The sequence below is a fragment of the Hyla sarda genome, chromosome 1, assembly GCF_029499605.1.
Source record: "Hyla sarda isolate aHylSar1 chromosome 1, aHylSar1.hap1, whole genome shotgun sequence".
Classification (NCBI taxonomy): Eukaryota; Metazoa; Chordata; class Amphibia; order Anura; family Hylidae; genus Hyla; species Hyla sarda.
The window spans coordinates 517,061,158-517,089,075 of record NC_079189.1 but is presented as its reverse complement, the minus strand read 5'-3'; the positions used below and the strand labels follow the sequence as shown (position 1 = coordinate 517,089,075).

At 41.5% G+C, this 27,918-nt stretch overlaps 1 protein-coding gene across 3 annotated transcripts in view; it reads left to right on the top strand.

Moving 5' to 3' along the window:
* The window catches only part of ADGRV1 (adhesion G protein-coupled receptor V1), a 588,171-nt gene that overhangs the window by 52,785 nt on the left and 507,468 nt on the right, over positions 1-27,918 (top strand). For all 3 annotated transcript variants that reach the window (XM_056538342.1, XM_056538334.1, XM_056538351.1), the window contains 3 exons: positions 13,898-14,082; positions 14,687-14,836; positions 18,072-18,167. In XM_056538342.1, coding sequence (XP_056394317.1) covers positions 13,898-14,082; positions 14,687-14,836; positions 18,072-18,167 — 431 coding nt within the window. The remainder of the gene's footprint in view (positions 1-13,897; positions 14,083-14,686; positions 14,837-18,071; positions 18,168-27,918) is intronic.

Here is a 27,918-nt window from a genome sequence, read left to right as displayed (position 1 = left end):
TAATCGGCTGCTTTTTCCGACAACCCCGAATATTGTTTGGCTTTATAAAGTGTGACTCACCGCTGCCTCCTTGATTATCCTCTGTTGCAAACTGTAACTGTAGTCTTTTAGTTGGTTTATGGCGGAATTTTCGTTGGTTTGGTGAGGTGGGTGTCTTTACAACTTTGATTGGACGTTTCCTGCACGGAACAACACGATTATCGTCTGTACACCCATTTCTTGATAATGGTGTTCTCCAGCCAAAACTATACGCATGATCCACACTGGTAACATTTGATGGGGGTGTTGTTTTGCAGGGGCCTGCGTCTACTGTAGTAACATTTGAAGGGGGCGGAGTTTTACAGCTTCTTGATTCCGCAATAGACGTATTTGTTGTGGGTGTGGTTTTGCAGGTACCGACTTCTTCATCTGAAAGAATGAGATAGACAGTGTTAAGAGTAAATTATATACATTTTGTTTATATACACAGCGTGAATAGTTAGCGGGCTTTACTTGTACAGCACAGTTCATGCAGGTACAATAATAAAACCAAAGCATACATATATTACTTACAAGCAGTATTCACAGCGCTCGGACCGTGTGTGTTGTTGGTTGCGGTTACTGCACTGTCAGGTATACTAAATGCAGCACCTTCCCTGGCGCTTGCTGTTTCGATGTTTTGGGGTGTTCTTATCGGAAAAGTTGTCTTAAAAGCTAGGCGTCGGGGTTTTGTAAATTTAAACACTAAAAAAGAAATAAAAAATGAAGATATAAATATACATGAATAAATATAACATAACGAGTTTAATAATATTAAACTTACATTACCTTTTTTAACGTTTTGATGGTTACTCGCAGACTTCGGCTGTGACTCCTTATTTAGTAGGTTTGAACACGCTGGAACTTCAAAATCAGTTTGCGCAACCACTGGATTGAACAGCTGTGGAGGTTCCAGATCCAGCTTAACAAGTACAGCAGGAACAGAAGGTTTGAGAACGGTCGTACACAGCTGATCATCTATGGTTAACACTTCGTTATCGGGTATGTGATGGGGCTCTGAAACCTCTTGATTGATGGTCAACATTTCACGATCATGAACTTGTTGAGTTTCCGAAATCTCATGAGCGTTGACCAACATCTGGCTGTCGCTAACATGATATGCGTCCAGGAGTTGATCATCAGCAGCTGTCGTATCACCATTGTTATCGTGCTGTTCCCCCAGCCACACAGTGGGTGATAAGGCCTTCATAGCATCATCTTAAACAAGAATAGATAATATTCATTAAAGATGAATGTGTGTGTGTGTGTGTGTGTGTGTGTGTGCGTGTGTGGAAAACAATGAAAATATGATAAATACTATATATTTACCTAAGCTATCAATATCATCGAATTCGGTCCTAGCAGTAAGATTTTTTTGATGTGCCATCTAGGAATAAAAATAAATAAATAATTTATAGTAAATTAATTTCATTAGAGAACACTATAAAAAAGCAACTAAACTACAACAGCACTAAACACGGACAGTTAAAATATATTGCCCATATACCTAGAGGTATGGATAATCACTACATTAGCTATGCATGTATGACATAATCATACAGATACAATTTAATCATATTGAAACATAATTATATTAACTAATTTAATATACATTTATATACATACTAACCAAGTAAAACACAAAATTTATATTAACTATACAATCATGCAAAACTAGATAAAATTACTAATAAAAACCATAAAACCGCATAGAGGCGTCATTCATTTACAAAATGACCATAAAGTGTAAATAGTATAGAAAAAATGGCTAAAATAAGTAGATGATATAACTACAATATACTCTATATTGCCCATATACCTAGAGGTATGGATAATCGCTACATTAGCTAACCATGTATGACATAATCATACATATACAATGATCATATTGAAACATAATTATATTAACTAATTTGATATACGATTATACACATACTAACCAAGTAAAACACAAACATTATATTAACTATACAATCATGCAAAAGTAGATAAAATTACTAAGAAAACCATAAAACCGCATAGAGTCGTCATTCATTTACAAAATGACCATAAAGTGTAAATAGTATTGAAAAATGGCTAAAATAAGTAGTTGATATAACTAGAATATACTCTATATTGCCCATATACCTAGAGGTATGGATAATCAATACATTAGCTAACCATGCATGACATAATCATATGGATACAATTTAATCATATTGAAACATAATTATATTAACTAATTTGATATACGATTATATACATACTAACCAAGTAAAACACATATTTTATATTAACTATACAATCATGAAACGCGGCTAGAATAAGTAGATGATATAACTACAATATACGCATACCCAAACCAAAAGGGCCAGCATAAAACCTCTATATGAAACTAAGTAAAACACAAAATACAGAACTACGCATAAACCTTCGAAAAAGTAGTAATTGAATAATAAGCTTAAATAACTCAAGACATGCAATTAAAATATGACTATAAAGAGTAAATAGAGAAAAATACTCACGTTTTGATCAAATATAGCGTATTAGGGCCAGTGGTCTGCTCCTTTTTCTTGATGACTTCAGTAATGAATGCTTTAACATCTCACCTCATATATACACCCCAGACAGCTGTGTGGGTGTGTTCTTGCCCCGCTGGGTGGTGTGCTGTGAGATACACCACCCCCACAGTGTTGAATATCCAGAAAGTAAAAAAAAAAAAAAAAAAAAAAAAAAACCACAGCCTCAAACTTTATTAAATTAAATTATTGGCATGCTTTATATTGGGGTGTATAAAACATTTGGTGTACGCGAGACCACCCCTACTTATATAGTGTGCACGTTTGAAATACGTTGCTACTTTAGCAAGGATGGGTCGCTTCCGTACGGAAAAAATACTGCATGATCAATATTTCAAGGTTACCTCCCCAGCTAGTTTTTCTGGGATTGAAAAGTTATATCGAAATGTTAAGAAATACGGCATAAATAAAGCAGAGCTAGTGTCATGGCTACATCGGCAGAACGTATATACCCTCCACAAGCCCGCGCGCAAAAATTTTTCACGAATTCCGGTATTTGTGCCTGATATAGACGCACAATGGCAAGCGGATCTTGTTAGTATGATAGAATTTTCTAAAGAAAACGACGGAATAAAATATATTTTAACAGTGATTGATATATTATCAAAATATGCCTGGTGCGTCGGCTTACGCGACAAGACAGCGTCTTCTGTTGCATGTGCTTTTGAACTTATTTTTAAAAATGACAAACGTGTACCACAGAAGCTTCAAACGGACCGAGGTCGTGAATTCATGAATAATGCCATGAAGAGTGTATGTAGCAAGTACAATATACAGCATTTTTTTACTACAAATACTGTGAAAGCATCTGTAGTCGAGCGGTTTAATCGTACGTTAAAAACTAGAATGTGGCGCTACCTTACAAACCATAACACATCTCGGTATATAAAAATTCTACCAGACCTTGTATGCAGCTATAATCGCACATATCATCGGACAATCCGATGCAGACCTGTTGATGTGTCAAAAAGAAATTCGTTACAAATATGGAGAAATATTTATGGCAATGCATTAAACTTTAAAGTTATGAAACCAACATTTAAAATTGGGGATCATGTAAGGATTTCGCATTATCGAAACATTTTCTCTAAGGCATACACCCAAAGTTATACTGATGAAATTTTTGTTATTGACACTATCATTACACGCTTTCACAAACCCCTATACAAGCTGCTTGATTTGCAGGGTGAACAGATAGAAGGGTCATTTTACACTGAAGAGCTCCAGAAAGTAGCTAGTGATGTTGATCGGGTCTACAGAATAGAAAAAATATTGAAGAAAAGACAGTTCAGAGGCAAAACACAGTGTTTTGTAAAGTGGCTCGGGTACCCTGAAAAATTTAACAGCTGGGTCGAAGAAAACCAACTAATAGATATATAAATCATGGAGACAAAATCATTTTACATCACATTACCATCCAATTCGAGCGGTAAATTGTATCGTGACAACACAACAGCTACCTATACCGTTAAGTTAGCAAAACCGGTACATCTTTCCGGCCAGTATGAAGTTGCCCTGACTGAAATACAGTACCCACACACATGGTACACTTTCGACAGCCAGGAAGGTGTGTTTTATCTGGGCAAAAGGGATGAACCATTAAAGGAATATTACATCAGATCTGGATTTTACGTTAGTGTTGGTGAAATTGTAAAGGCTATCAATGAACGAATAGATAACTTGAAGATATCAAACGAAAACTTTAAATTACGTTACGACACCGTGAAGAGGGCTGTTTATACAGCCGATTCATACACCATTCATTTTGCGCCTGGTGAAAAGCTGGCACAAATTTTAGGAATGCAGCCTTTTGTCGACGGTCCTGAGGAGAAACACCAACTGATAAAAAAGAATATTTATGCTGATATCCAGGCCGTATTTTATACGTTATGATCTGTTTCCACCAGACAAGGTAAATTTGACAATTGTTGATGACCTCATGGAGAGCGCTAGCGAGAATAACGAAATCGAAAAAGCATTTACCAAGTATGTTCATCACAGAAATCTAAGTATATTATATTTAGTGCAGAACATATTTTGCCAGGGTAAAAAGAGCAGAACCATAAATTTAAATACCAAGTACATGGTTCTTTTTAATAACCCACGTGATAAATTGCAAATTCTTACATTAGCGAGACAAATGTACCCCGGGAAAACTCATTTCTTTTTAGAGGCCTTTGAGGATGCCACACGTGAGCCTTACGGGCACTTACTAGTTGATTTACGAAGCATTACCCCAGAACAGTATCGTTTAAGGTCAGGGTTCTTCCCACCAGCTTTACCAGCTGTGTATATACCAAAGAAAAATAGCTCAAAAAAGTAATGCTTTCACACTGCATCGCATTCTATGCGATGTACATAGTAGCGGTAAGATGTCGGAAAGATTAAGACGTAATTGGGATCTCTTAAAAACTCTAGTGAAATCCACTCCTTCAGTCAGAAAATCTATCTTGCGTAACGCTAGTGATGATTTAATAACTGCCATAGGGGAAATTGCTTTAAACATCTTAAAAGGCCGTATTCCCCTAAAAGAGCGGCAGAAAAATATACTAAAGAAGTGGCGTAAAGCTATAAGAAAGCTGGGTGATAAGACACTCCCCATAAAGAAAAAGAAGCGCTTAGTGAGTCAAACCGGCGGGTTCATAGGTCCGCTGTTGGGATTTGCAATTCCTTTAATATCAAGCCTGCTTTTTAACAAATAATGGAGCATGTGGAGAAAATGTACTTGGTGCCCAAACACGAACTTAACAAGATAAATCAGTACATTACACCTACAGCTAGCATACGACAGAGTGTAATACAGCGATTAGATAGCGAAATTAGTGATGTTTTACAGCGGAGTGATTTACCTGATGACATGAAAATTAAAAGATACACAGATATACTACAAAGATACTTGGTTCTTGCTAGACAGGCTGCAAAAGAGGTAACTTCTTTAAACCTCATTACGGCCCCTCCTCCTGGTCCACAACAATTGACAACTGCCAGTGCTGATAACGGTGATGATGTGGCTGAGATTGTGAATAATGTCAATCCCCGGTTTAAAAGAAACGCAGAGCTGTTGTTAAGCAGGCTGGTCCAGAACAAAGACGTTACGGCATGGAGTGATAAAGGTGAATTTATTTACAAGGGTAATGTGCTTCCAGGATCTAATATGGTGGACTTGGTGCGTAACACAACACAAAGTCATGGTTTGCTTAAAAACAAAATACCTCCAGGATGGGAAACATTTATCCAGGCCATGGCTGAATTAAACATACCATCTAGTGTTGTGGGTAATTCAGGCACTAGAGAGATTCTGGATGGAATAAAAATGGCGTTACATAATCCTACAGGAACCGCAACCCCTAAACGCCAAATGTATATTACACCTTCCAGGCCTCCGATACTGACACGTGGCAGTCTGCTTCCTAAAAAAAGGACCCCACCAATTTTACAAACTGCCTGGTTAACTCTATGAATATTTGAAATATTAATGTACTATATTGTTTTGTAAATAAATATTATATCTACTATATACTTTTATATGATTATGTATTTTATCTCTTCAATAAAGCTTTTTAAACTTTGCACTACTGGTCCGTTTGATTATGTATAAAGGTTATACGTATATGGGTCGGTCCTTGCCCCGGCTTGAACTTTCAGGCATGCCCTAACATGTTTAGACATAGAATACCGCACACGTCACAGATATGGGAAGTTCTCCTGCACACGTCACAAATATGGGATGTTATTACCCAAAACATGTCCGGACTTGTCTGCATAGGGGGGCCGCGTAGAAATATACGTAATTTAGCCACATCCTACTATTACACAAAGCGCGCCCTATGAAAGCTATGCAGTTCATTCAGAAAGATTCATCGCTGCGAGTAGCAGCCCGTATAGTCTTCTCACCCCCCCCCCCTAAAAAGGTTAGTAGATTTAGGGTTCTTTTTTAGACATATAGCTGTGTGTCTGTGAATTGCTTTTTACAGTATATTGAATATGCATTGTATATCTGTGAGTTAGTGTCAGTATTTTTTATTTTTTTTTAATATACCACATAGCAAATTATAATATGCTATGTGGTATAATGTGTGTATGTTGTTGCATGATTTACTTTGGTATAAATGAAAAGCGGTTGTATTATTTTTTTCTGTCAATGTAATTGTGTGTAAGAAGCTGAGGAGATGGTGGGGGGCTGGAATGTAGTTTTCATAGCAGGGTGACATCTGTTGTTAGAGGTGGGGGTGGGGTTGTCGTGGGAGACATGGGACAAGCTATGGGCGTTGTTAATACACGTAGTAAGGGGGCGTGGTACATGTCAAACATCCCCGGAAGGGGACGGCTGACGTGTTGTAAGGGGGGGGGGGGGGGCGTGGAAAGGGGCGTGGCACCTGTCAACCAACTTCCGGTGACAGTTTGACGAGAAATATCTATTCCTCACTACTATTCTATGAAGCCTGTTTCAGCTCATCTGATTCTTCCAACATTTTGCTTTTACTATTACATAGTAGATTACTAAGTACAGTAATTGACATTTGTAGTATCACCCAATCTAAGAGCTTTATACAGATCCTAAAGTATCTATGCAAATCCCAAATTTTGTGTAGTATGCTTAGTGTTTAGTACATGAAGAAACTACTGTCAAATACCTATGTACAGTGACCCCTCGACTTATGATGGCCCCGACATATGATCATTTCAACATATGATGGCCTCTCAGAGCCCATCGTATGTTGAAGACAGCATCGACATATGATGCTGCTGTGTGTCGGGGCCATCGCATAAACTGCTATCTGACAGCGCTGAAAACTTCAGCAACTGACAGATAGTTGTTTAATGTGCCCCGTTCTGCCTCCTGTTACTCACATGCTGTCCTGCTAACTCACGCAGGCTTCCACTGTGAGCTCCGTGTAAGCCCCCCCCCCCCCCAGTGCAGCTATAGCCAATAGCCTGCAGCATCTTGCTGCAGGCATCCAATGAGCTGCTGGCTGCCCTCCCCTTCCTTTCCTATAGAGCTGTAGTCGGCAGGATCGTAATGGAGGACATTCTGTCCCCCCTGAAGGTATTTAAAGAACTGTACAGTACTGTATGCGATGTCACACATCACATACAAAACATATACACACAATACATGCCATACGTCAATGTTTCCCTATCAGTGTGCCTCCAGCTGTTGCAAAACTATAACTCCCAGCATGCCCAGACAGTCAATGGCTGTACATGCATGCTGGGAGTTGTAGTTGTGCAACAGCTGGAGGCACCCTGGTTTGTTAAACACTCCCCATACACTCCACATACAATGGTCATCCCAGAACCAATTAGCAGTTTCCCATAGAGATATGTATTCAACATACAATGGTTCCGAGGCCCCAGAACCAATTACCATTTTTACTAGACATGTGCAATTCGGTTCGGCACGAATGTCTAAATTACCGAATTTTACAGTTTTCGTGCATTCGGACCGATCCGAATGCACGAAAACATATTTTGAACATTCCCGAATAGCCACAATCATACCAATAGCAAAGTAACGAATACATTCGTTATTTCCCGACCATATGCTGTAAATAACGAATGCATTCGTTATCCGTCAACGAACGTGAAGAATTCATTCTGATAACAAAGATAATAAAAAGGATACAGATAGTTTGATTTTTTCGGATACATTCGGTATTCGGGTACATTCGGTAAATCTTTTTATTCTTTTTTTAGACTTTAGCGATCCTAATAAATTATGGAAATACCTTTTTTATAAAAATTTCGTAGGGTATCATAAAAAATCATAATAAAACAGATACAGTGGTGATGGAAAAAATTGTATCTAATGAAATGTATCATTTTCATTATGAAATGTTTATTCATTTTTAAACAGGGATCAATTTATGTGAGCGGGTAAAACACTAAAAATGTAGACGACAATAGTAAAAATGTAGTGTGTGCGTGTTTTTCACTTTTTTTTTTAAACATTTTTTAGGTAGTACTACTACTCCCAGCATGGAACACACTCTTCCATGATGGGAGTAGTAGTTACCTGTACTAATTGACAGATCGCAGGGGTCCCTTGCGATCCTCTTGTATAATGTATAGATGCGGCGGCTGCTCTTCTATGGTCCCCTGCACTCATGTATATATACACATATTCATATTTCCCGCAGAGCTGTGATTGGCCAGATGGTTCCAGCCAATCACAGCTCTCTGTGAGAAATAGGAATATGTGTATATATACGGCCGTGCAGGGGACCATAGGAGAACGGCCGCTGCATCAATACATTATACAGGAGGATCGCAGCGGCTGTCAGGAGTGATACCCGCAGTGATCTTTCCTTTACTACAAGTACTACTACTCCCAACATGGAGTACACTCTGCTCCATGCTGGGAACTGTAGTACCTGTATTAATAGACAGATCGCAGCGGGTGTCAGAAGTTACACTGGCTGCCATATGTCTATTAATGCAGGTACTACAGCTCCCAGCATGGAGCAGAGTGTGCTCCATGTTGGGAGTATTAGTACCTAGAGTAAGGGACAGATCCCAGGGATGTCACTTCTCCTGACACTCGCTGCGATCGTCCTTATGTGAATGTCGGGATCAGCTGTTCTCAGGACTACAGAGCCAGGAGAACAGCTGACGCTGAGCCGTAGGTATACATCGTATATCTACTGCCCAGCAAGAACTTACAGTGAGCTTGCAATGTGTATACAGTATACACATTGCTGGCTCATGCTATGCGCAAGCCCAGCAAGGGAAGAGTTAACTTACACTGCTGGACAGTGTAGGTTAACCCTTTGGGCGGTATACACTATATACAGCTATCTATAGATAGCTGTATACAGTGTATACAGAAGACGAAGTCCAGCTTACGTCCCTCGAGTCCCGGGCGGGGTTCGTGTAGCTCCTCCCCCCTAGTGATGATGTCATTAGGAGGCGGAGCTACAGAAGGGAACAAGGCTAGTTAATCTGAAGCTCTGTTCACATTGTACGTTTTGTATAATGTGAACAGACCCTTCTGGCAGTGTCTACCCAGACAGGGAGACTCCAGCTGTTGCTAAACTACAACTCCCAGAATGCCCAGACAGCCAAAGGCTGTCTGGGCATGCTGGGAGTTGTAGTTTTACACCAATTGGTGGCTCCCTGTTTGGGTAGACATTGCATCATGGGTGCTCTCCCCAGCGGACAGCGCCAAAAATGTCATAACCAATTTTTTGTGTTTTTTTCTTCTCGTTTCAGATCCGTGTATGCAGAGGATTACTGCGGATTCGATGGATTACGGCGGATTATTTATTTTTTCCTTTAATAAAATGGTTAACGAGGGCTCTGGGGGAGTGTTTTTTTAAATAAAATAATTTTTCCAATGTGTTGTGTTTTTTTTTTCTTATTGAATTTTCAGGGTTAGTAGTGGAAGCTGTCTTATTGACGGAATCCATTACTAGGCCAGGGCTTAGTGCTAGCCCCAAAAACAGCTAGCGCTAACCCCCAATTATTACCCCGGTACCCACCGCCACAGGGGTGCCGGGAAGAGCCGGTACCAACAGGCCCGGAGCGTCAAAAATGGCGCTCCTGGGCCTAGGCGGTAACAGGCTGGCGTTATTTAGGCTGGGGAGGGCCAGTAACAATGGTCCTCGCCCACCCTGGTAACGTCAGGCTGTTGCTGTTTGGTTGGTATCTGGCTGAGAATGAAAATACGGGGAACCCTATGCGTTTTTTTTTTTAATTTTTTAATTTAAATTTTAAAAAAAAACGCATAGGGTTCCCCGTATTTTCATTCTCAGCACAATACCAACCAAACAGCAACAGCCTGACGTTACCAGGGTGGGCGAGGACCATTGTTACTGGCCCTCCCCAGCCTAAATAACGCCAGCCTGTTACCGCCTAGGTCCAGGAGCGCCATTTTTGACGCTCCGGGCCTGTTGGTACCGGCTCTTCCCGTCACCCCTGTGGCGGTGGGTACCGGGGTAATAATTGGGGGTTAGCGCTAGCTGTTTTTGGGGCTAGCACTAAGCCCTGGCCTAGTAATGGATTCCGTCAATAAGACAGCTTCCGCTACTAACTCTGAAAATTCAATAAAAATAAAAAAAACACAACACATTGGAAAAATTATTTTATTTAAAAAAACACTCCCCCACAGCCCTCGTTAACCATTTTATTAAAGGGAAAAAAAATAATCCGCCGTAATCCATCGAATCCGCAGTAATCCTCTGCATACACGAATCTGAAACGAGAAGAAAAAAAAACCACAAAAAATTGGTTATGACATTTCTGGCGCTGTCTGCTGGGGAGAGCACCCATGATGCAATGTCTACCCAAACAGGGAGCCACCAATTGGTGCAAAACTACAACTCCCAGCATGCCCAGACAGCCTGTCTGGGCATGCTGGGAGTTGTAGTTTAGCAACAGCTGGAGTCTCCCTGTCTGGGTAGACACTGCCAGAAGGGTCTGTTCACATTATACAAAACGTACAATGTGAACAGAGCTTCAGATTAACTAGCCTTCAGTAGCTCCACCCCCTAATTACGTCATCACTAGGGGGCGGAGCTACACGAACCCCGCCCGGGACTCGAGGGAAGTAAGCTGGACTTCGTCTTCTGTATACACTGTATACAGCTATCTATAGATAGCTGTATAAAGTGTATACCGCCCAAAGGGTTAACCTACACTGTCCAGCAGTGTAAGTTAACTCTTCCCTTGCTGGGCTTGCGCATAGCGCACAGCTCAGCAAGGGGTTAAGTGAGCCAGCAATGTGTATACTGTATACACATTGCAAGCTCACTGTAAGTTCTTGCTGGGCAGTAGATATACGATGTATACCTACGGCTCAGTGTCAGCTGTTCTCCCGACTCTGTAGCCCTTAGAACTGCTGATCCCGACATTCACATAAGGACGATCGCAGCGGGTGTCAGGAGAAGTGACACCCTCTGGGATCTGTCCCTTACTGCAGGTACTAATACTCCCAACATGGAGCACACTCTGCTCCATGCTGGGAGCTGTAGTACCTGCATTAATAGACATATGGCAGCCAGTGTAACTTCTGACACCCGCTGCGATCTGTCTATTAATGCAGGTACTACAGCTCCCAGCATGGAGCAGAGTGTACTCCATGTTGGGAGTAGTAGTACTTGTAGTAAAGGAAAGATCACTGCAGGTATCACTCCTGACAGCCGCTGCGATCCTCCTGTATAATGTATGAATGCGGCGGCCGCTCTCCTATGGACCCCTGCACGGCCATATATATACACATATTCCTATTTCTCACAGAGAGCTGTGATTGGCTGGAACCATCTGGCCAATCACAGCTCTGCGGGAAATATGAATATGTGTACATATACGTGAGTGCAGGGGACCATAGAAGAGCAGCCGCCGCATCTATACATTATACAAGAGGATCGCAAGGGACCCCTGCGATCTGTCAATTAGTACAGGTAACTACTACTCCCATCATGGAAGAGTGTGTTCCATGCTGGGAGTAGTAGTACTACCTAAAAAATGTTTTAAAAAAAGTGAAAAACACGCACACACTACATTTTCATTATTGTCGGCTACATTTTTAGTGCTTTACCCGCTCACATAAATTGATCCCTGTTTAAAAATGAATAAACCTTTCATAATAAAAAAGATACATTTCGTTAGATACAATTTTTTCCATCACCACTGTATCTTTTTTATTATGATTTTTTTATGATACCCTGCGAAATTTTAATAAAAAAGGTATTTCCATAATTTATTAGGATCGCTAAAGTCCAAAAAAAGACTAAAAAGATTTACCAAATGTACCCGAATACCGAATGTATCCGAAAAAAAACAACCTGAATACCCGAATACCGAATGTATCCGAAAAATCTAAACCGAAAATATTGCCGAACCGAATTTTTTTTCCAAAACGAAAAAACGAAACAAAATTAAACAAAAATTTTTCTAGTGCACAAGTCTAATTTTTACATAGACATATGTACTCGACATATGATGGTTTCAACATATGATGGTTCTCCTGGAACCAATTAATATCATATGTTGAGGGACCACTGTATGCATGCATAAAGAGTATATTTCACCATTTTACAGTCTCTAGCATAAATACATAAAGATTTAAGCAACTTTTTAATTACCTATCACTATGTATACAACTCTGTATATAGCCCAGTGCATTCACATTCACATTCTGTTGATCATATTATATTCTATACAGTAGTTGTCAGATTATGGCCTGCTAGGGGTATAAAATAAGGATAAAATAGGGGTGTAAAATAATAAAATACTATCCAGTTCCATTACTCTGGCCCACTCCAGTGCCTCTGTTTACTTCACCCTGATGACACGCTCTCCCTGCACCACTGATGAAGTTCTGAACCTGCTGCAGCCACAGTGATTGGTGGGTTTTGAACATAGGCGGGAGAGCGCATTATCAGGGGAAGTAAACTGAGACACCAGAGTGGAATGGAGTGCTGACACAGAACTCCACAAGATTAATATTGTGTATTTTATTATTTTACACACTTAGAGGGCTGTAATTTGTAGTTTAGAACCTTTTAACAGCTTAGATGAGCTCTTATAATAGATCATAATCAACTATTGTGTACAGGCACATTATCCTCTGTACAGATACTGAGTAAAGATGGCCATGTTCATTAGATGACTGCCGAATCTGAAGGATCAGCCAGATTTCAGCATGCTCGATCCTTTTTATCCCAGGATAAAAGCCGCCACCACAAGACCTACTACTCTCTTCCTATTAAAACCACTTGCATAATCAGCAAAACATACCCACAGAGACATAGATGGTACAGAGGGTGCAAGATTCTGTATTCTGAGACACAGCCAGTGGCTTGGAGTTTAGCTGTTTCTGCTGGAGGATTCTATGAGATGGGGGAAGCCACTTTAACTCATAGTGGTGTTTGGTTTGTTTTTTTTTTGCTTACAAGCTCACATAGGATTGAACACAGCTGGAGTAGGTAGGAATCCTGCGGTGGTTGAAGCCCCCATCTCTGTTATATATCAACTCAATACTGATTAAAGTATGTGAACTTTTTACATTTTATTTAAGGGATTTCTATTGGGTAGACACGAAATGTGGTTGAAGATCTTGTACAGGGCCCACAGGCGGGTAACAGGTATTTATATTGTAATGATATGAAGGAGACGAGCAGTGAGAAACTCCAAAATCTTCATCAAAATGGTCATAGAGAAGAAGAAAGGAATATGTCCTCATATCTCAGATTCCCAATAGACAAATAAGCCAGGCTGAAGCCATTGATTAAAGTTTTATGTATGATTTTCAATCCTTATACTGCTGGTTATTATTCTGTGACATATTTCAAATGATTGTATTCTGTTTTTGGTTACAGGGATGCCCTCAGTTCCTTCCATTGCACTTATTTTCTTAGCATTATTAGTCACTGCCATATCTGGAGAAACACAAGTGCAGTTTGCTGGACAAACTGAATTCTTTGTAAATGAAACCACGACTACAGTCATCCGTCTCATGATTGAGAGGACAGGAGCCCCTGTTAACATAACCGCAATAGTCCTGGTAAGAGAATATACATAAAGCCAAAGGTGATGCCTGATTTATACAGACTACATGTGTTTCAGTTTCTGTCTATCACTGGTCTGTTACAAGTGTATGTCTATTCATTGGTCCGCTCACCAATTTTAGGGGATTTTTATTTTACTTATGTTTTCTTACTGAATGAACAGTTTGGGGCAGATTTATTTTTGAAAATGTTTCAGAATTCTGGTACAATTTGTGCCAAAAAAGCTGCTGACATGTTGTTTTCTACATGTAATATGTGCTTTCGACACTTTTTGTGCCTGTGAAATAAGAGGGGTACAATTTGGCAAAAGGGGGCATGGCTTAGAATGTGACAAGTTGCCCCAAAGTTGAACCATCATTTGTTGCAAATGTCTGGCACAAATGAAGTCAACCAGTAGTGGTGTAAACTTAGAATAGACAGTCTAAGGATTCACCACATTTATCAATGAGTCACTGTGATAAATCTGGTGCATTCTTAGACTGTCTAGTCTCAGTTCACACTATCTGTAAATTAGACAGTTTTGGCAAGTCTATTGCACAGTGACCAAAATATCTTAACCGTATATAGTAAATGTATTTCTGTTTGCTTGCTTATTTACAGTTACAAGAGGAAAACACTGGGGACTTTATAGCAACTGCTACTGCTGCATTCATACCTGACTGGGAAAGAAATCGCACTGTCTATATTTCTGTATGTGACGATGATCTGCCAGAGGCTGACGAGACATTTCATTTCCTTTTGACATTACAGGTAAGTAGAAATAATTATCGAGTTTTACTTAGTACCTATATACCTGGAGGTACAGTATAGAGGCTTTACATACTGGAGGTAGAGGCTGCACTACCTTTATATCTCAATTCAGTAATACTCCTCTCACTGATTTTCCTCTAATACCTATTATACCTGACAGAACAACTTGTATTTCATCTATACTTCCTTTGGACACCGTAAACTGAATTATAAGTGTGGTGAGCCACAGGGGTGCGATGTGAGGTGTATGGGGCAGATGTTGTAGCCCAGGGGCAGATGGTGTTAACCACTAAATGTTCGTGATGCCAGGGCGTAGTTTTACCTAGAACCACCCGAACGGTAGCATCGCTCGTCCTAGTTAGGCAGGGCAAATAATAGTCCAAGGCCAGGTTAAGGTTAACAGTAGCTTTACTGAGGTAGACAGATGGTACAGTCTTTACAGCTAGGCCAGGATCCCAGAGAGGTGACCAGTAAGGGTGCATGCACACCACATTTTTGCAATACAGTTCCTGTATCAGGTTTTTGATGAAAAACAGATTCCTCAAAACCTGACTAAACTGTATCAAAACGTGTGTATATATTTTAACCCATATACGGCTGAAAACAGTATATGGTTTGAAAAACGATGTCCAGTTGCATCTGTTTTTTAAGAAAAAATCGTATACATTTCTAACTTTTCACTCCATTTTGAATAAAGTTTCACTTGTTTGACTGAAATTCCAAGAAAAAAAACTGTGCAAAGTCAAAAACCGTATGGTGAAAACTGGATGGAACTGTAAGCACATACTGTTCTGTACGGTTCCCATTGACTCCCATGTTTTAAAAAAACGTATACGGTTTAAAACAGTTTTTCACCGGACCAAAAGCGTGGTAGACTACGGTTTTGGGTATGGGTAAAAAAACGGACAAAACTGTTTAAGACGCAAAACAGACTAAACCGGATGATGCGTTTGACGTACGGTTTACAATGTTAAGTCAATGCGTACAGTTTTCTATACAGTTCCATGCGGTTTTTAATTTGAAATCATATATGGGAACTGTATAGCAAAAACATGGTGTGCATGCACCCTAACACAGGGGACCTCACAGCTTGCTGGGACTTGCAGTGACTTTGACAGACTTTAGGACCGCAACGCTGACTATAATAGACTTGACTTGACTGAAGATAGTGAAGACAGACAGAGATGACTTGACTTTCAGACTTGTGGCTGTAATTTAGGTTTGAGGCCTCCAGATGTGCTGGACACTGGCTCTGAGACGTCTGGACTGGACCTCAGCAGAAAGTGTGGTGGAAGAGAGAGATTGTAGTACCTCCCCCTCTTATAAAGGGGACTGAGCAGGGAGCCCATGCGGGTCATCTGATCACCTGGGAAACAAAACATGTGACTTTAACATGTGACTATTATCATGTAATCAATAACCATGTGACAATATCAAAGGTCCTTTACACATAATATACAACTATACAGATCATAGGGGTACAATGCAGGGGAGCCCTGAGGACATGCAGAGACTCAAGCTGATAGGACTGTGAGATGCATATCCCGTACTGGGACATCACATAAGTATATTACATGTGCCAGAAGATCTTCTAGAAGTTTTTTCCCAGTAACAAATTTGGAAGATATGGCCTCTGACATAAAGGCTATGCACATCTTTGAAAAGCTTTTTTTTTTTTTTTTACTTACATTTTCTCCATAGGTCTTTAGAATTTTTGCATAATGCCTCTTTTACAGTTTGTACAGATTCTCTGTGAACTATAATATTGAAAAAGTATGGACACAACTTTTTAAAAAGATGCAAGCATATCAGTATGTGCTGTGTACTAGGAAATTGCATCATGTTCACTTTCTTAAGCTATGCCTATTATGGTGCATTCACACCACGTTTTGGCTATATGGCAACTGGCCGCGCTGTACCCCATTCATTTCAATGAGATGGATGGAGTCAGCTTGTGACTTTGGTCGACTCATTTTTGAACTGTATCAGTTTTGCTGCCAGACCAAAAACCGTGGCAGGCCACGATTTTCAGCCTGGCAACAAAACCGGATATGGCCCAGAAATAAGCCAACCGAAGTCACTAGCTGCCTCCTTACGACTTAATAAAATGAATGGGGTACGAAGCAGGTACAACGGGCATATAACAGCAGCCAGTTTTAAAATGATCCTGCCAGATCCAGCTGCCATATTCCCAAAACATGGTGTGAATGCACCCCTACTATTACTGGATTAAGTTACTGCAGAGTTAGTTGTATAATCAAGCAGGACAGTAGCAAATCAAATTCCCTGCTCCAAAGTTTGTGATTGAAGAGAGAATAGAGAAGCCACTGCTATTTGACAAATTGACAACATCCAGCTCCCAGCAAATTCTTGCACCTTACAGTCACATTCAAATCTTACTGTCAACCTTTATCTTGAAAATCATTGGAGAGTCAGACATCTCTTAAATAAAAGCCACACAGGGACAGTAAAATGGCACCTTCACTCTGGCAAGCAGTAAGAGTCATGGGCAGCAACCATTGAAAATGTATGACTATAAATTGTCTATAACAGGTTTCATTTAGTTACAAAAGACAGGGTTTATGTCATTTATGTTATTCTTATATTAGGTTCCCTATGTAACTGTGTGCATAAGGCTTTGTTCCCATGGGGGGGGGGGGGGGGGGGAATCCTGTGCAGATTTTCACACAGCATTTCTGCAGGAAAATCTACATAAAATCAGCACCAAATCCTACGGCTTAGTTGTGCAAGATTTTCCTGCAGATTGTGGAAATAAGAAAAAAGTGCATTTAAAACGGAATTTTGCATGGCGTCCCACTCTCCTCCGCATTGCTGGTACTATAATACAGAAAATCTGCATGGAAAATCCCATCTCCTATGAACATACTCTTACAGTTCATCTCATGAGAACAGCTACAGGAAGAAAAGAAAGCAGCTCAAATGTTACATTGTTCCCATCACTAGAACTGTTTAATGTTATATAGCCTCTAAATATTTTATTTCCTATTCCTTATTTCTATGGTGCCAGTAATAGACTGTCATTCTGTGATTAATGGTTTCCCGAATGTCCTCATAGACATCTTCCCAGGCGACGTGACACCATTACATAATGTTAGCCACCCTGGACTGTTTGCATTGTGTCTCCTTTCTTAGCTCGCTTGTTAACATTATTTCACGTGGGAAAAGTGAAGCATGCATTCTATATGAAACAAATTATTTCTTCTTCTCTTTCCAGAATCCTCCACTGAACACAAAGCTAGGACCTCAAAAAGTCGCCACTGTCACTATACTGTCCAACGACAATGCCTTTGGAATCATCTCTATCAATATGGTATAGAAGCTATTTTATCATCATATTGAATAAACAAATCACATTGCATTATAAACGAGGTGGAGCGTATTAGTAGGGAGGAGAGGAGCCTAGCATGTATTTTACTGTAATTACTGTATTTTTTGCTTATCTAGAAGACTAATTGTGGGACTGGGTGTAGAACTTAATTTTTCTTTGACTACAGGTAATAAAAACCTTGGGGGTCTCTGTAAGGAAAAGGCAGTTTACAGCAGGTTGTAATCTAAGAGAGTATGTTCACACAGGGATGCTTGTTGCAGATCTGTTGTGGATTTTTACTTTCCTGTTTTAAGTTAATGGGGAAAATCTGCAGCAATTCTTCACCGGTAAGCATACCCCCAAGGAACTGTGCCACTCTGCCCTCAATATACTGTGCCACTGTGCCTTCAATATACTGTGCCACTGTGCCCATAATATACTGTGCCACTGTGCCTTCAATATACTGTGCCACTGTGCCCATAATATACTGTGCCACTGTGCCTTCAATATACTGTGCCACTGTGCCCATAATATACTGTGCCACTGTGCCTTCAATATACTGTATCGCTGTCCTATAATAAACTGTGCCCATAATATACTGTGACATTGTCCCCTTAATGAATTGTGTTTCTAATATATTGTGCTGCGCCCCCCTTAACCATTGTTTTCCAACCTGCGGCTCTTCAGCTGTTTCAAAACTACAAATCACCCATGTCTTAACAGCAGGGCATGATGGGGATTGTCATTTTGCATCATAGGCTACAGGTTTAAATAAATTTTCCCTCTTTGCATACTCACCTGTCCCTGCTCCGACACTGCTCTACTGCTTTGACCTCTTCTAGTCAGGACTGGCCAGAGCAGAGAGATGAAGGCAGCACTTAAAGGGAAAGTGTAGAGCAACCAGGCAGGGAGCAGAGTCTTCTCTTGCTCTTACCAGTGCTCAGCTTTTTAATTGTATTGGTGTCTTAGTATCCAGGAAAAGCAGATGCCACCTCTCACTACCTATACAGCTGGGGGTGGTAGAGGCCCTGGAGTGCCTGCAGCTGGTGTCTTTCCCATAATCTGGGGCATGGGCCCTGGATCTCTGTGCGGGCCCCTCTTTCTGCCACTAGGCACTGAGGTGGCCAGCGGCTCTGTAGATCAGTCTGACACTTTTCTTTAGTACTTCAGAATCTGTAAAGGAAATTTTTTATTTTAGTAAAAAAGGAAGAACATACTATATCAAGGACATCATTTTCATGTTCTTATAATGTACTTCTGGCAATCAGGATGTATTAAGATTAAACATTAGTGCCCTGAAGCAAATCTATTGTAGTGCTGCGCAAATATCTAATTGGTGTTTGGGAAAGATGACAGAACATCTTATGTAAAACATTACTTTGATTTAGAGAAAACCTCTTAACTGCACTCCTGAGATACTTATTTATATATTGCAGATACTGAAACATGTTCTTTTCTTCTAGTCTGTTTACATTTTTTTAACTACATTTTGGGTACATTTTTATGGCAGCAGCCATCATGCCTAAGCAGTTTAAAGATATGTTTTACAGCAAGTCTCATAGATATAGGCAACATAATCTAGAGCTGTCCCATGGACACAAATAGGAAAGGATTCTGGGCATGCTCTGTGACCTATGCAGTAGAAAATTACACAGAGAGGTAGAGGCTGAACAGTATACATGATATAATGTCTTGTCTTGTTATATGATGATAAGGAGGACCCTGCTGGGAAGTGATCTTTACAGAATGGGAAGTCTTAGCTTAGTTTTAGGCTCAGTGGTCAAAATGACTACATTTCAGGATTATTTTAACATAGTTGATAAAATTTTAAATGAGAAAAATACCAAAAATAAATACGTTTAACATAAAAACTTGATTCAAACAATAGATCATTTTCTTATTACACATTCCTTTTAAAGGCTATAGACACCTTTGAAATGTAAAACAAGTTTTTAAATACATTAGTGACTACCTTAAAGGGGTACTCCGGTGAAAACCTTTTTTCTTTTAAATCAACTGGTGGCAGAAAGTTAAAACTATTTGTAAATTACTTCTATTAAAAATCTTAATCCTTTCTGTACTTATTAGCTGCTGAATACTACAGAGGAAATTCTTTTCTTTTTGGAATGCTCTCTGATGACATCATGACCACAGTTCTCTCTGCTGACGTTATTATAATAATAATATCGCTTTATTTATTGTTGTCTTTAGAGGGATTTGAACTCAAGTCCCCAGCACTGCAAGGCAGCAGTGCTAACCACTGAGCCACCATGCTGCCCTTAGCATACATCTGCTATGCATGGTTGCTAAAATGGACAGAGATGTCAGCAGAGAGCACTGTGTTTGTGATGTCATCAGTGTTCCAAAAAGAAAGGAATTTCCTCTGTAGCATTCAGCAGCTAATAAGTACTGGAAGGATTAAGATTTTTTAATAGAAGTAATTTACAAATATGTTTAAATTTCTGCCACCAGTTGATTTAAAAGAAAAAAAGTTTTCACCGGAGTACCCCTTTAAGTTAAAGGAGTGTTCCAAGTTAAATCACTTATCTCCTAGCCACAGCATATGTAATACGTTTCAGATTGCGAGGAGTCCGACCGCTGGGACGACCTATTATCTCGAGAATGGGAATCCATACCCCGTTGAAATGTTCCACTATGTTTGAGTCTTTAGTCTCAATTCTTTTATTTATTTTCAGACCCCATGATATACAGTTTGCAGCCTCTTTAAATTATTCTCATGTGGGTGTGTCTGCACAGAAATACTGTTTTCTCTATAGTTTTAATAAAGACTATTTAGAAAATTACTTTAAAGGGTGCGGTGGATAAGACATAACTTGTAATCTTGGTACAACCCCTTTAATTTAGCTTTCAGTAAAAAAAATAATTCAGTGCACAGATGTCCATAGTCTTTAAAGGGGTATTCCAGGAAAAAACTTTTTTTATATATATATATATATATATATATATATATATATATATATATCAACTAGCTCCAGAAAGTTAAACAGATTTGTAAATTACTTCTATTAAAAAATCTTAATCCTTTCAGTACTTCTGAGCTTCTGAAGTTAAAGGGGTATTCCAGGCCAAAACTTTTTTTTATATATCAACTGGCTCCGGAAAGTTAAACAGATTTGTAAATTAATGATTCACAGTTAGTCCACTAAGGGATATGTAACAGTACCAGAGAAAATGTAAGTCACAGGGGGGTACACACTTAAAATATAACTTTTAATCAGACACCTTCTAAAAGCATAGGCCCCACAACAATAATTAAGCCAGTTGGTAATTGGACACCAGATCTATGATATGCAATACACACCGTGTATGGATGAGGTGTGTATTGTATAGGGGGATAGGGTCTGGAAGAGCAGGGTACACAATAGGTGGGTCACCCTAGAAATCCCTGTCGGGGAGATGTGGTGAGGTCTACCCCTGCTCCCACAGGGACCGTCGGAGCACTCGCCCTAGAAAGGGCGACCCCTGCCCCGATCTACCCCTTGGACTACACCCTAGAAATCCCTATTAGTAAATGATAGCCCTTGTTCTGGTGTACCCGACGCGTTTCAACCACATCGGTGGGTTCATCAGGGGTTAACCAGGCAAAATACAGTACAAGGATAAATATTATCAATGATTAAACTAATTACAAAAATAGAAAGAAGTAAATGATAGGGACAAAGCGGAACCGAGAGCGCATATATAGCTGGAGCACCTATGCGGTTTATGCAGTAATGGTGCTAACAATTTTGCTTCTGTTAACCTGGTGACACTGTTGCCCTCAGGTGGCTACTCACGGTTACCAACGCTGCCGCAGTGGCGGTATCCCTAGGTGCACTGCCACAGTGGTGGGCAGTGCCTTCAGCCAATCGGTGTCCTGGCTTGCCTGCCGCGGACACCCATGCTGTATTTATGTGTGTCTGAAGCGAAAATCGCGCGCGCACACTAGCCGCCGCGCGTCACTTCCGGTCATGACGTCTAACTTCCGGTGACGCGTCTCTGGGCGCTGAGCGTCGCTCGTTGCTAGGCAGCGCTCAGGATGAAAACGCAGCGCTGTCAGCAACATTAGAAACAAGGTATTAAGCCGGGAATAGCGGACACATGGACCTTATATACAAGGTGGAGTGACAGATAACTCATATTGCGAATAGAGTCGTAAATAAGTAACTAAGTTAGAGGACCTCAGTACCTCCATATGTATGTGCAGAGTGTCAATGGGACAACCGCATCATAGGGAGGGAAAGGGATGGTTGATGCATATAATGATGTGGGGGGGGGGGGGGTTGAAAAAAGCAGATAATTAGGATTGAGATATAATAAATCAATACAAGTGGAGACATATTGGAGATGTGTGACTGAGGTATAGATCTCATATATTATTCCAAAAAGCAGGCATAACTCAAAGCCTCATTTAATCCACCAGGAGACTGTGTCTGTAGGGAGAAAATCCACCGGGTTTCTTTTTGGAGGATCAACCTATCCCAGTCTCCTCCTCTGGTGGGAGGTCTAACAAGTTCTATCCCCACAAATCTCAGGTTTTGGGCGTCCCCGCCATGTTGGCCATTGATGTGCCGAGCTAGTGGCTTGTCGGCCAAATTAATGATGTCTCTCAAGTGCTCGCCAACTCTTCTCCTAAACTCCCTGATCGTCTTGCCAACATATTCCATACCACAAGTACAGGTGGCTTTGTAAACAATCCCCTTACTCCGGCAGTTGATAAAGTCACGTATGGAATAGATCTGCCCAGTGTTGGTTCTAGAGAATGTTTTAGTCACTTCAATGTGTTTGCAAGCAATGCATCCGCTACAACGGAAGCACCCTTTGATCTGCCTATTCAACCAAGTGCCTTGTGCCTGAGGTGGCACATAGTGGCTATTCACAAGCCTGTCTCTCAGACTACGGCCCTTTCTGAAAGATACCTGGGGATGAATTCCCAAAACGTCCTTCAGGTCAGGGTCCATCCTCAAAATCTCCCAGTGTTTGCTGAGAATGCATCTAACATCTTGTGCTCCCCCATCATAGGTAGCCACCAATCTAATGAGATTGTCTGAGTTCAAATCCCGGGGTTTGGGTACAAGCAGACTAGCTCTGTCTACCTTCCTTGTTTCTTGGTATGCTTTTCGTAGAACCCAATCCGGGTAACCTCTGGCCTGAAAACGCTGCCTCAAATCAGCAGCTTGGCTCATGAACTCAGATTGGGATGAACAATTCCTCTTCATCCTCAAATATTGCCCTTTAGGGATGCCTCGTTTTAATGGTACCGGGTGAAAACTACGCCATTCCAACAGAGAGTTGGTCGCAGTGGCCTTACGGTATACAGTGGTCTGTAAAGTACCTCTGGCGTCCTTCTTAATGAGGACATCAAGAAAGGGTAACTCGTTGCGTGCCAGTTCAAAGGTGAATTTGAGGCCCACTGCGTTGTTGTTAAGGGCATCTACAAAGAGTATAAAGTCATCACGGGTACCATTCCATATGACGAAGATGTCGTCGATATACCGTGCCCATAGCCCAACCTGCTCCGTAAATTGCACCAGTTGTTCACCAAAAACTAGCACCTCCTCCCACCAGCCCAGATAGAGGTTCGCATAAGTGGGGGCACAGGGGCTCCCCATTGCGGTCCCTCTGAGCTGGTGGAAGGTGCGTCTGTCAAATAGAAAGTAATTCCTGGTGAGGGTGAAACGGAGCAAGTCTATAACAAATTGGCTATGGGCACGGTATTGGCAACCTCTACTGCGTAGAAAATATTCTACCGCCGCTATTCCCAGGTCATGGGGAATGCACGAATACAAAGACTCCACATCTATGCTGGCTAACCATGTATTCTCCTCAAGGGTCAGACCATCTAGCTTTTTTAATAGATCTGTAGTGTCTCGGGTATATGAGGGCAATGCCATCACAAAGGTTTTCAGTATGGCATCAACATACACACCAGCATTCTGCGAGAGATTGCCCACGCCCGATACTATGGGTCTGCCCTTGAGGGGTATGGTGCCTTTATGTATTTTTGGTAAAGAGTAGAACGTTGCCACCCTAGGATGGCGAGGTATCAGAAAATCAGCTTCTTCTTCGCTCACTAGGTCTGCATCCTTGGCTATCTGTACAATCTCAGCTAATTCCGTACGGTACTGTACGGTGGGGTCCTCCCTTAAAATCTCATAACACTCTTCCTTCAAGAGGAGTTCTAGACACATCTGACGGTATTTTAGATGGTCCATAATCACAATGTTGCCCCCCTTATCGGAGGGCTTGATTACTAGGGACTTGTCTTTTTCCAATTTCAGCAGTGCCTGCATCTCGTCATGGGTAAAGTTTGCATTACCGACTGATCTGACCTGATCTAAGTCATTAAGGACCAAGTTCATAAAAACATCAATACAGGACATATCACCCACAGGTGGCATCTTTTTACTCTTATTTTTCAACTGAGTGAAGGGACCTGATCCACTGGGTTGGTCTCCTTCGCTCATTAGGTCAACCAGTATTTCTGCACCCCTGAGGACGTCCCTAGGTAAATCAAGTTCCTGGGCACGACGTCTCTCACAGTTTGCATAGAATTTTTTCCAATGCAATTTCCTGGTGAACAGGTGTAGATCCTTCACCCAGTTGAATTTATTAAATGCCGAGGTGGGTACAAAGCCCAAACCCTTGCTAAGAATGCACATTTCAGATTCAGAGAGTTGATATGCAGATAAGTTAATGATTTGTAGGGCAGAGTTCAATTGTTTCTGTTCCTTAGTGGGTAGAACGTATCCTGAGGGGGTCTCTCTAAAAAAGGACCTTGTTCGGGTGGGGCCCCACCCCTGCCTCCTCTCTTAGGACCTCTTCCTCCTCTCTTCCCACGACCTCTACCTCGCCCCTTGTTCCTAGATGGTTGGTCTCTATCAGAGTCAGAAAAATCTGTCTCTGTAGAGGAACCTTCAACCGTTGGTTCACCAGTGCCACCTTTGGGGAGAAATACATATACTTTGTTGTCTTTAAAGTCCTGTAAGTCACGGACAAACTGTCGGTGTTTTCTCTCCTTCAGGTGGTACTGGAACCTTTCAATGGTATTTTTTAGCAATAACTCCTTGGCTGGAAACTCAGCCTCAGATGTAAAACCTTGAGTAATCTGAATATGTGACTTCAGTCTCTCTTCCAAGGAGTTGTGATTGATCTTCTCCTCCTCGAGGAGTATCTGCATAAATCTCAGGGAGCTCTGAGTGGCTTCTTTCTCCCACTTACTGATTAGGTTTGGGCTTCTATACCTTGCTGCTGGGGTTAAGTTAATCCGCAAGCCTCTAGGTACAATTTGATGTTTGAGGTAGTTCTCCAGGCTCTTAATCTCCCACCAAGAGGTGATATGTTCTTTATAGAGTCTGGTGAGTTCCCTGAATGCGGATTTGAATGAAGGAGTGTATTGTTTTTGAACAAAGATTTTGTCCGAAAAAACCTCCGATACCTCGGTAGCCCAAATGTCTGTATTTAGACCTGCCGCTAGAAATCCAGCCATACCAAAAAATTCACTTCTTTGAACCAATGATTCACAGTTAGTCCACTAAGGGATATGTAACAGTACCAGAGAAAATGTAAGTCACAGGGGGGTACACACTTAAAATATAACTTTTAATCAGACACCTTCTAAAAGCATAGGCCCCACAACAATAATTAAGCCAGTTGGTAATTGGACACCAGATCTATGATATGCAATACACACCGTGTATGGATGAGGTGTGTATTGTATAGGGGGATAGGGTCTGGAAAAGCAGGGTACACAATAGGTGGGTCACCCTAGAAATCCCTGTCGGGGAGATGTGGTGAGGTCTACCCCTGCTCCCACAGGGACCCGTCGGAGCACTCGCCCTAGAAAGGGCGACCCCTGCCCCGATCTACCCCTTGGACTACACCCTAGAAATCCCTATTAGTAAATGATAGCCCTTGTTCTGGTGTACCCGACGCGTTTTCAACCACATCGGTGGGTTCATCAGGGGTTAACCAGGCAAAATACAGTACAAGGATAAATATTATCAATGATTAAACTAATTACAAAAATAGAAAGAAGTAAATGATAGGGACAAAGCGGAACCGAGAGCGCATATATAGCTGGAGCACCTATGCGGTTTATGCAGTAATGGTGCTAACAATTTTGCTTCTGTTAACCTGGTGACACTGTTGCCCTCAGGTGGCTACTCACGGTTACCAACGCTGCCGCAGTGGCGGTATCCCTAGGTGCACTGCCACAGTGGTGGGCAGTGCCTTCAGCCAATCGGTGTCCTGGCTTGCCTGCCGCGGACACCCATGCTGTATTTATGTGTGTCTGAAGCGAAAATCGCGCGCGCACACTAGCCGCCGCGCGTCACTTCCGGTCATGACGTCTAACTTCCGGTGACGCGTCTCTGGGCGCTGAGCGTCGCTCGTTGCTAGGCAGCGCTCAGGGATGAGGCTTTGAGTTATGCCTGCTTTTTGGAATAATATATGAGATCTATACCTCAGTCACACATCTCCAATATGTCTCCACTTGTATTGATTTATTATATCTCAATCCTAATTATCTGCTTTTTTCAACCCCCCCCCCCCCCCCCACATCATTATATGCATCAACCATCCCTTTCCCTCCCTATGATGCGGTTGTCCCATTGACACTCTGCACATACATATGGAGGTACTGAGGTCCTCTAACTTAGTTACTTATTTACGACTCTATTCGCAATATGAGTTATCTGTCACTCCACCTTGTATATAAGGTCCATGTGTCCGCTATTCCCGGCTTAATACCTTGTTTCTAATGTTGCTGACAGCGCTGCGTTTTCATCCTGAGCGCTGCCTAGCAACGAGCGACGCTCAGCGCCCAGAGACGCGTCACCGGAAGTTAGACGTCATGACCGGAAGTGACGCGCGGCGGCTAGTGTGCGCGCGCGATTTTCGCTTCAGACACACATAAATACAGCATGGGTGTCCGCGGCAGGCAAGCCAGGACACCGATTGGCTGAAGGCACTGCCCACCACTGTGGCAGTGCACCTAGGGATACCGCCACTGCGGCAGCGTTGGTAACCGTGAGTAGCCACCTGAGGGCAACAGTGTCACCAGGTTAACAGAAGCCAAAATTGTTAGCACCATTACTGCATAAACCGCATAGGTGCTCCAGCTATATATGCGCTCTCGGTTCCGCTTTGTCCCTATCATTTACTTCTTTCTATTTTTGTAATTAGTTTAATCATTGATAATATTTATCCTTGTACTGTATTTTGCCTGGTTAACCCCTGATGAACCCACCGATGTGGTTGAAACGCGTCGGGTACACCAGAACAAGGGCTATCATTTACTAATAGGGATTTCTAGGGTGTAGTCCAAGGGGTAGATCGGGGCAGGGGTCGCCCTTTCTAGGGCGAGTGCTCCGACGGTCCCTGTGGGAGCAGGGGTAGACCTCACCACATCTCCCCGACAGGGATTTCTAGGGTGACCCACCTATTGTGTACCCTGCTCTTCCAGACCCTATCCCCCTATACAATACACACCTCATCCATACACGGTGTGTATTGCATATCATAGATCTGGTGTCCAATTACCAACTGGCTTAATTATTGTTGTGGGGCCTATGCTTTTAGAAGGTGTCTGATTAAAAGTTATATTTTAAGTGTGTACCCCCCTGTGACTTAGATTTGTAAATTACTTCTATTAAAAAATCTTTATCCTTCCAATAGTTATTAGCTTCTGAAGTTGAGTTGTTGTTTTCTGTCTAACTGCTCTCTGATGACTCACGTCCCGGGAGCTGTGCAG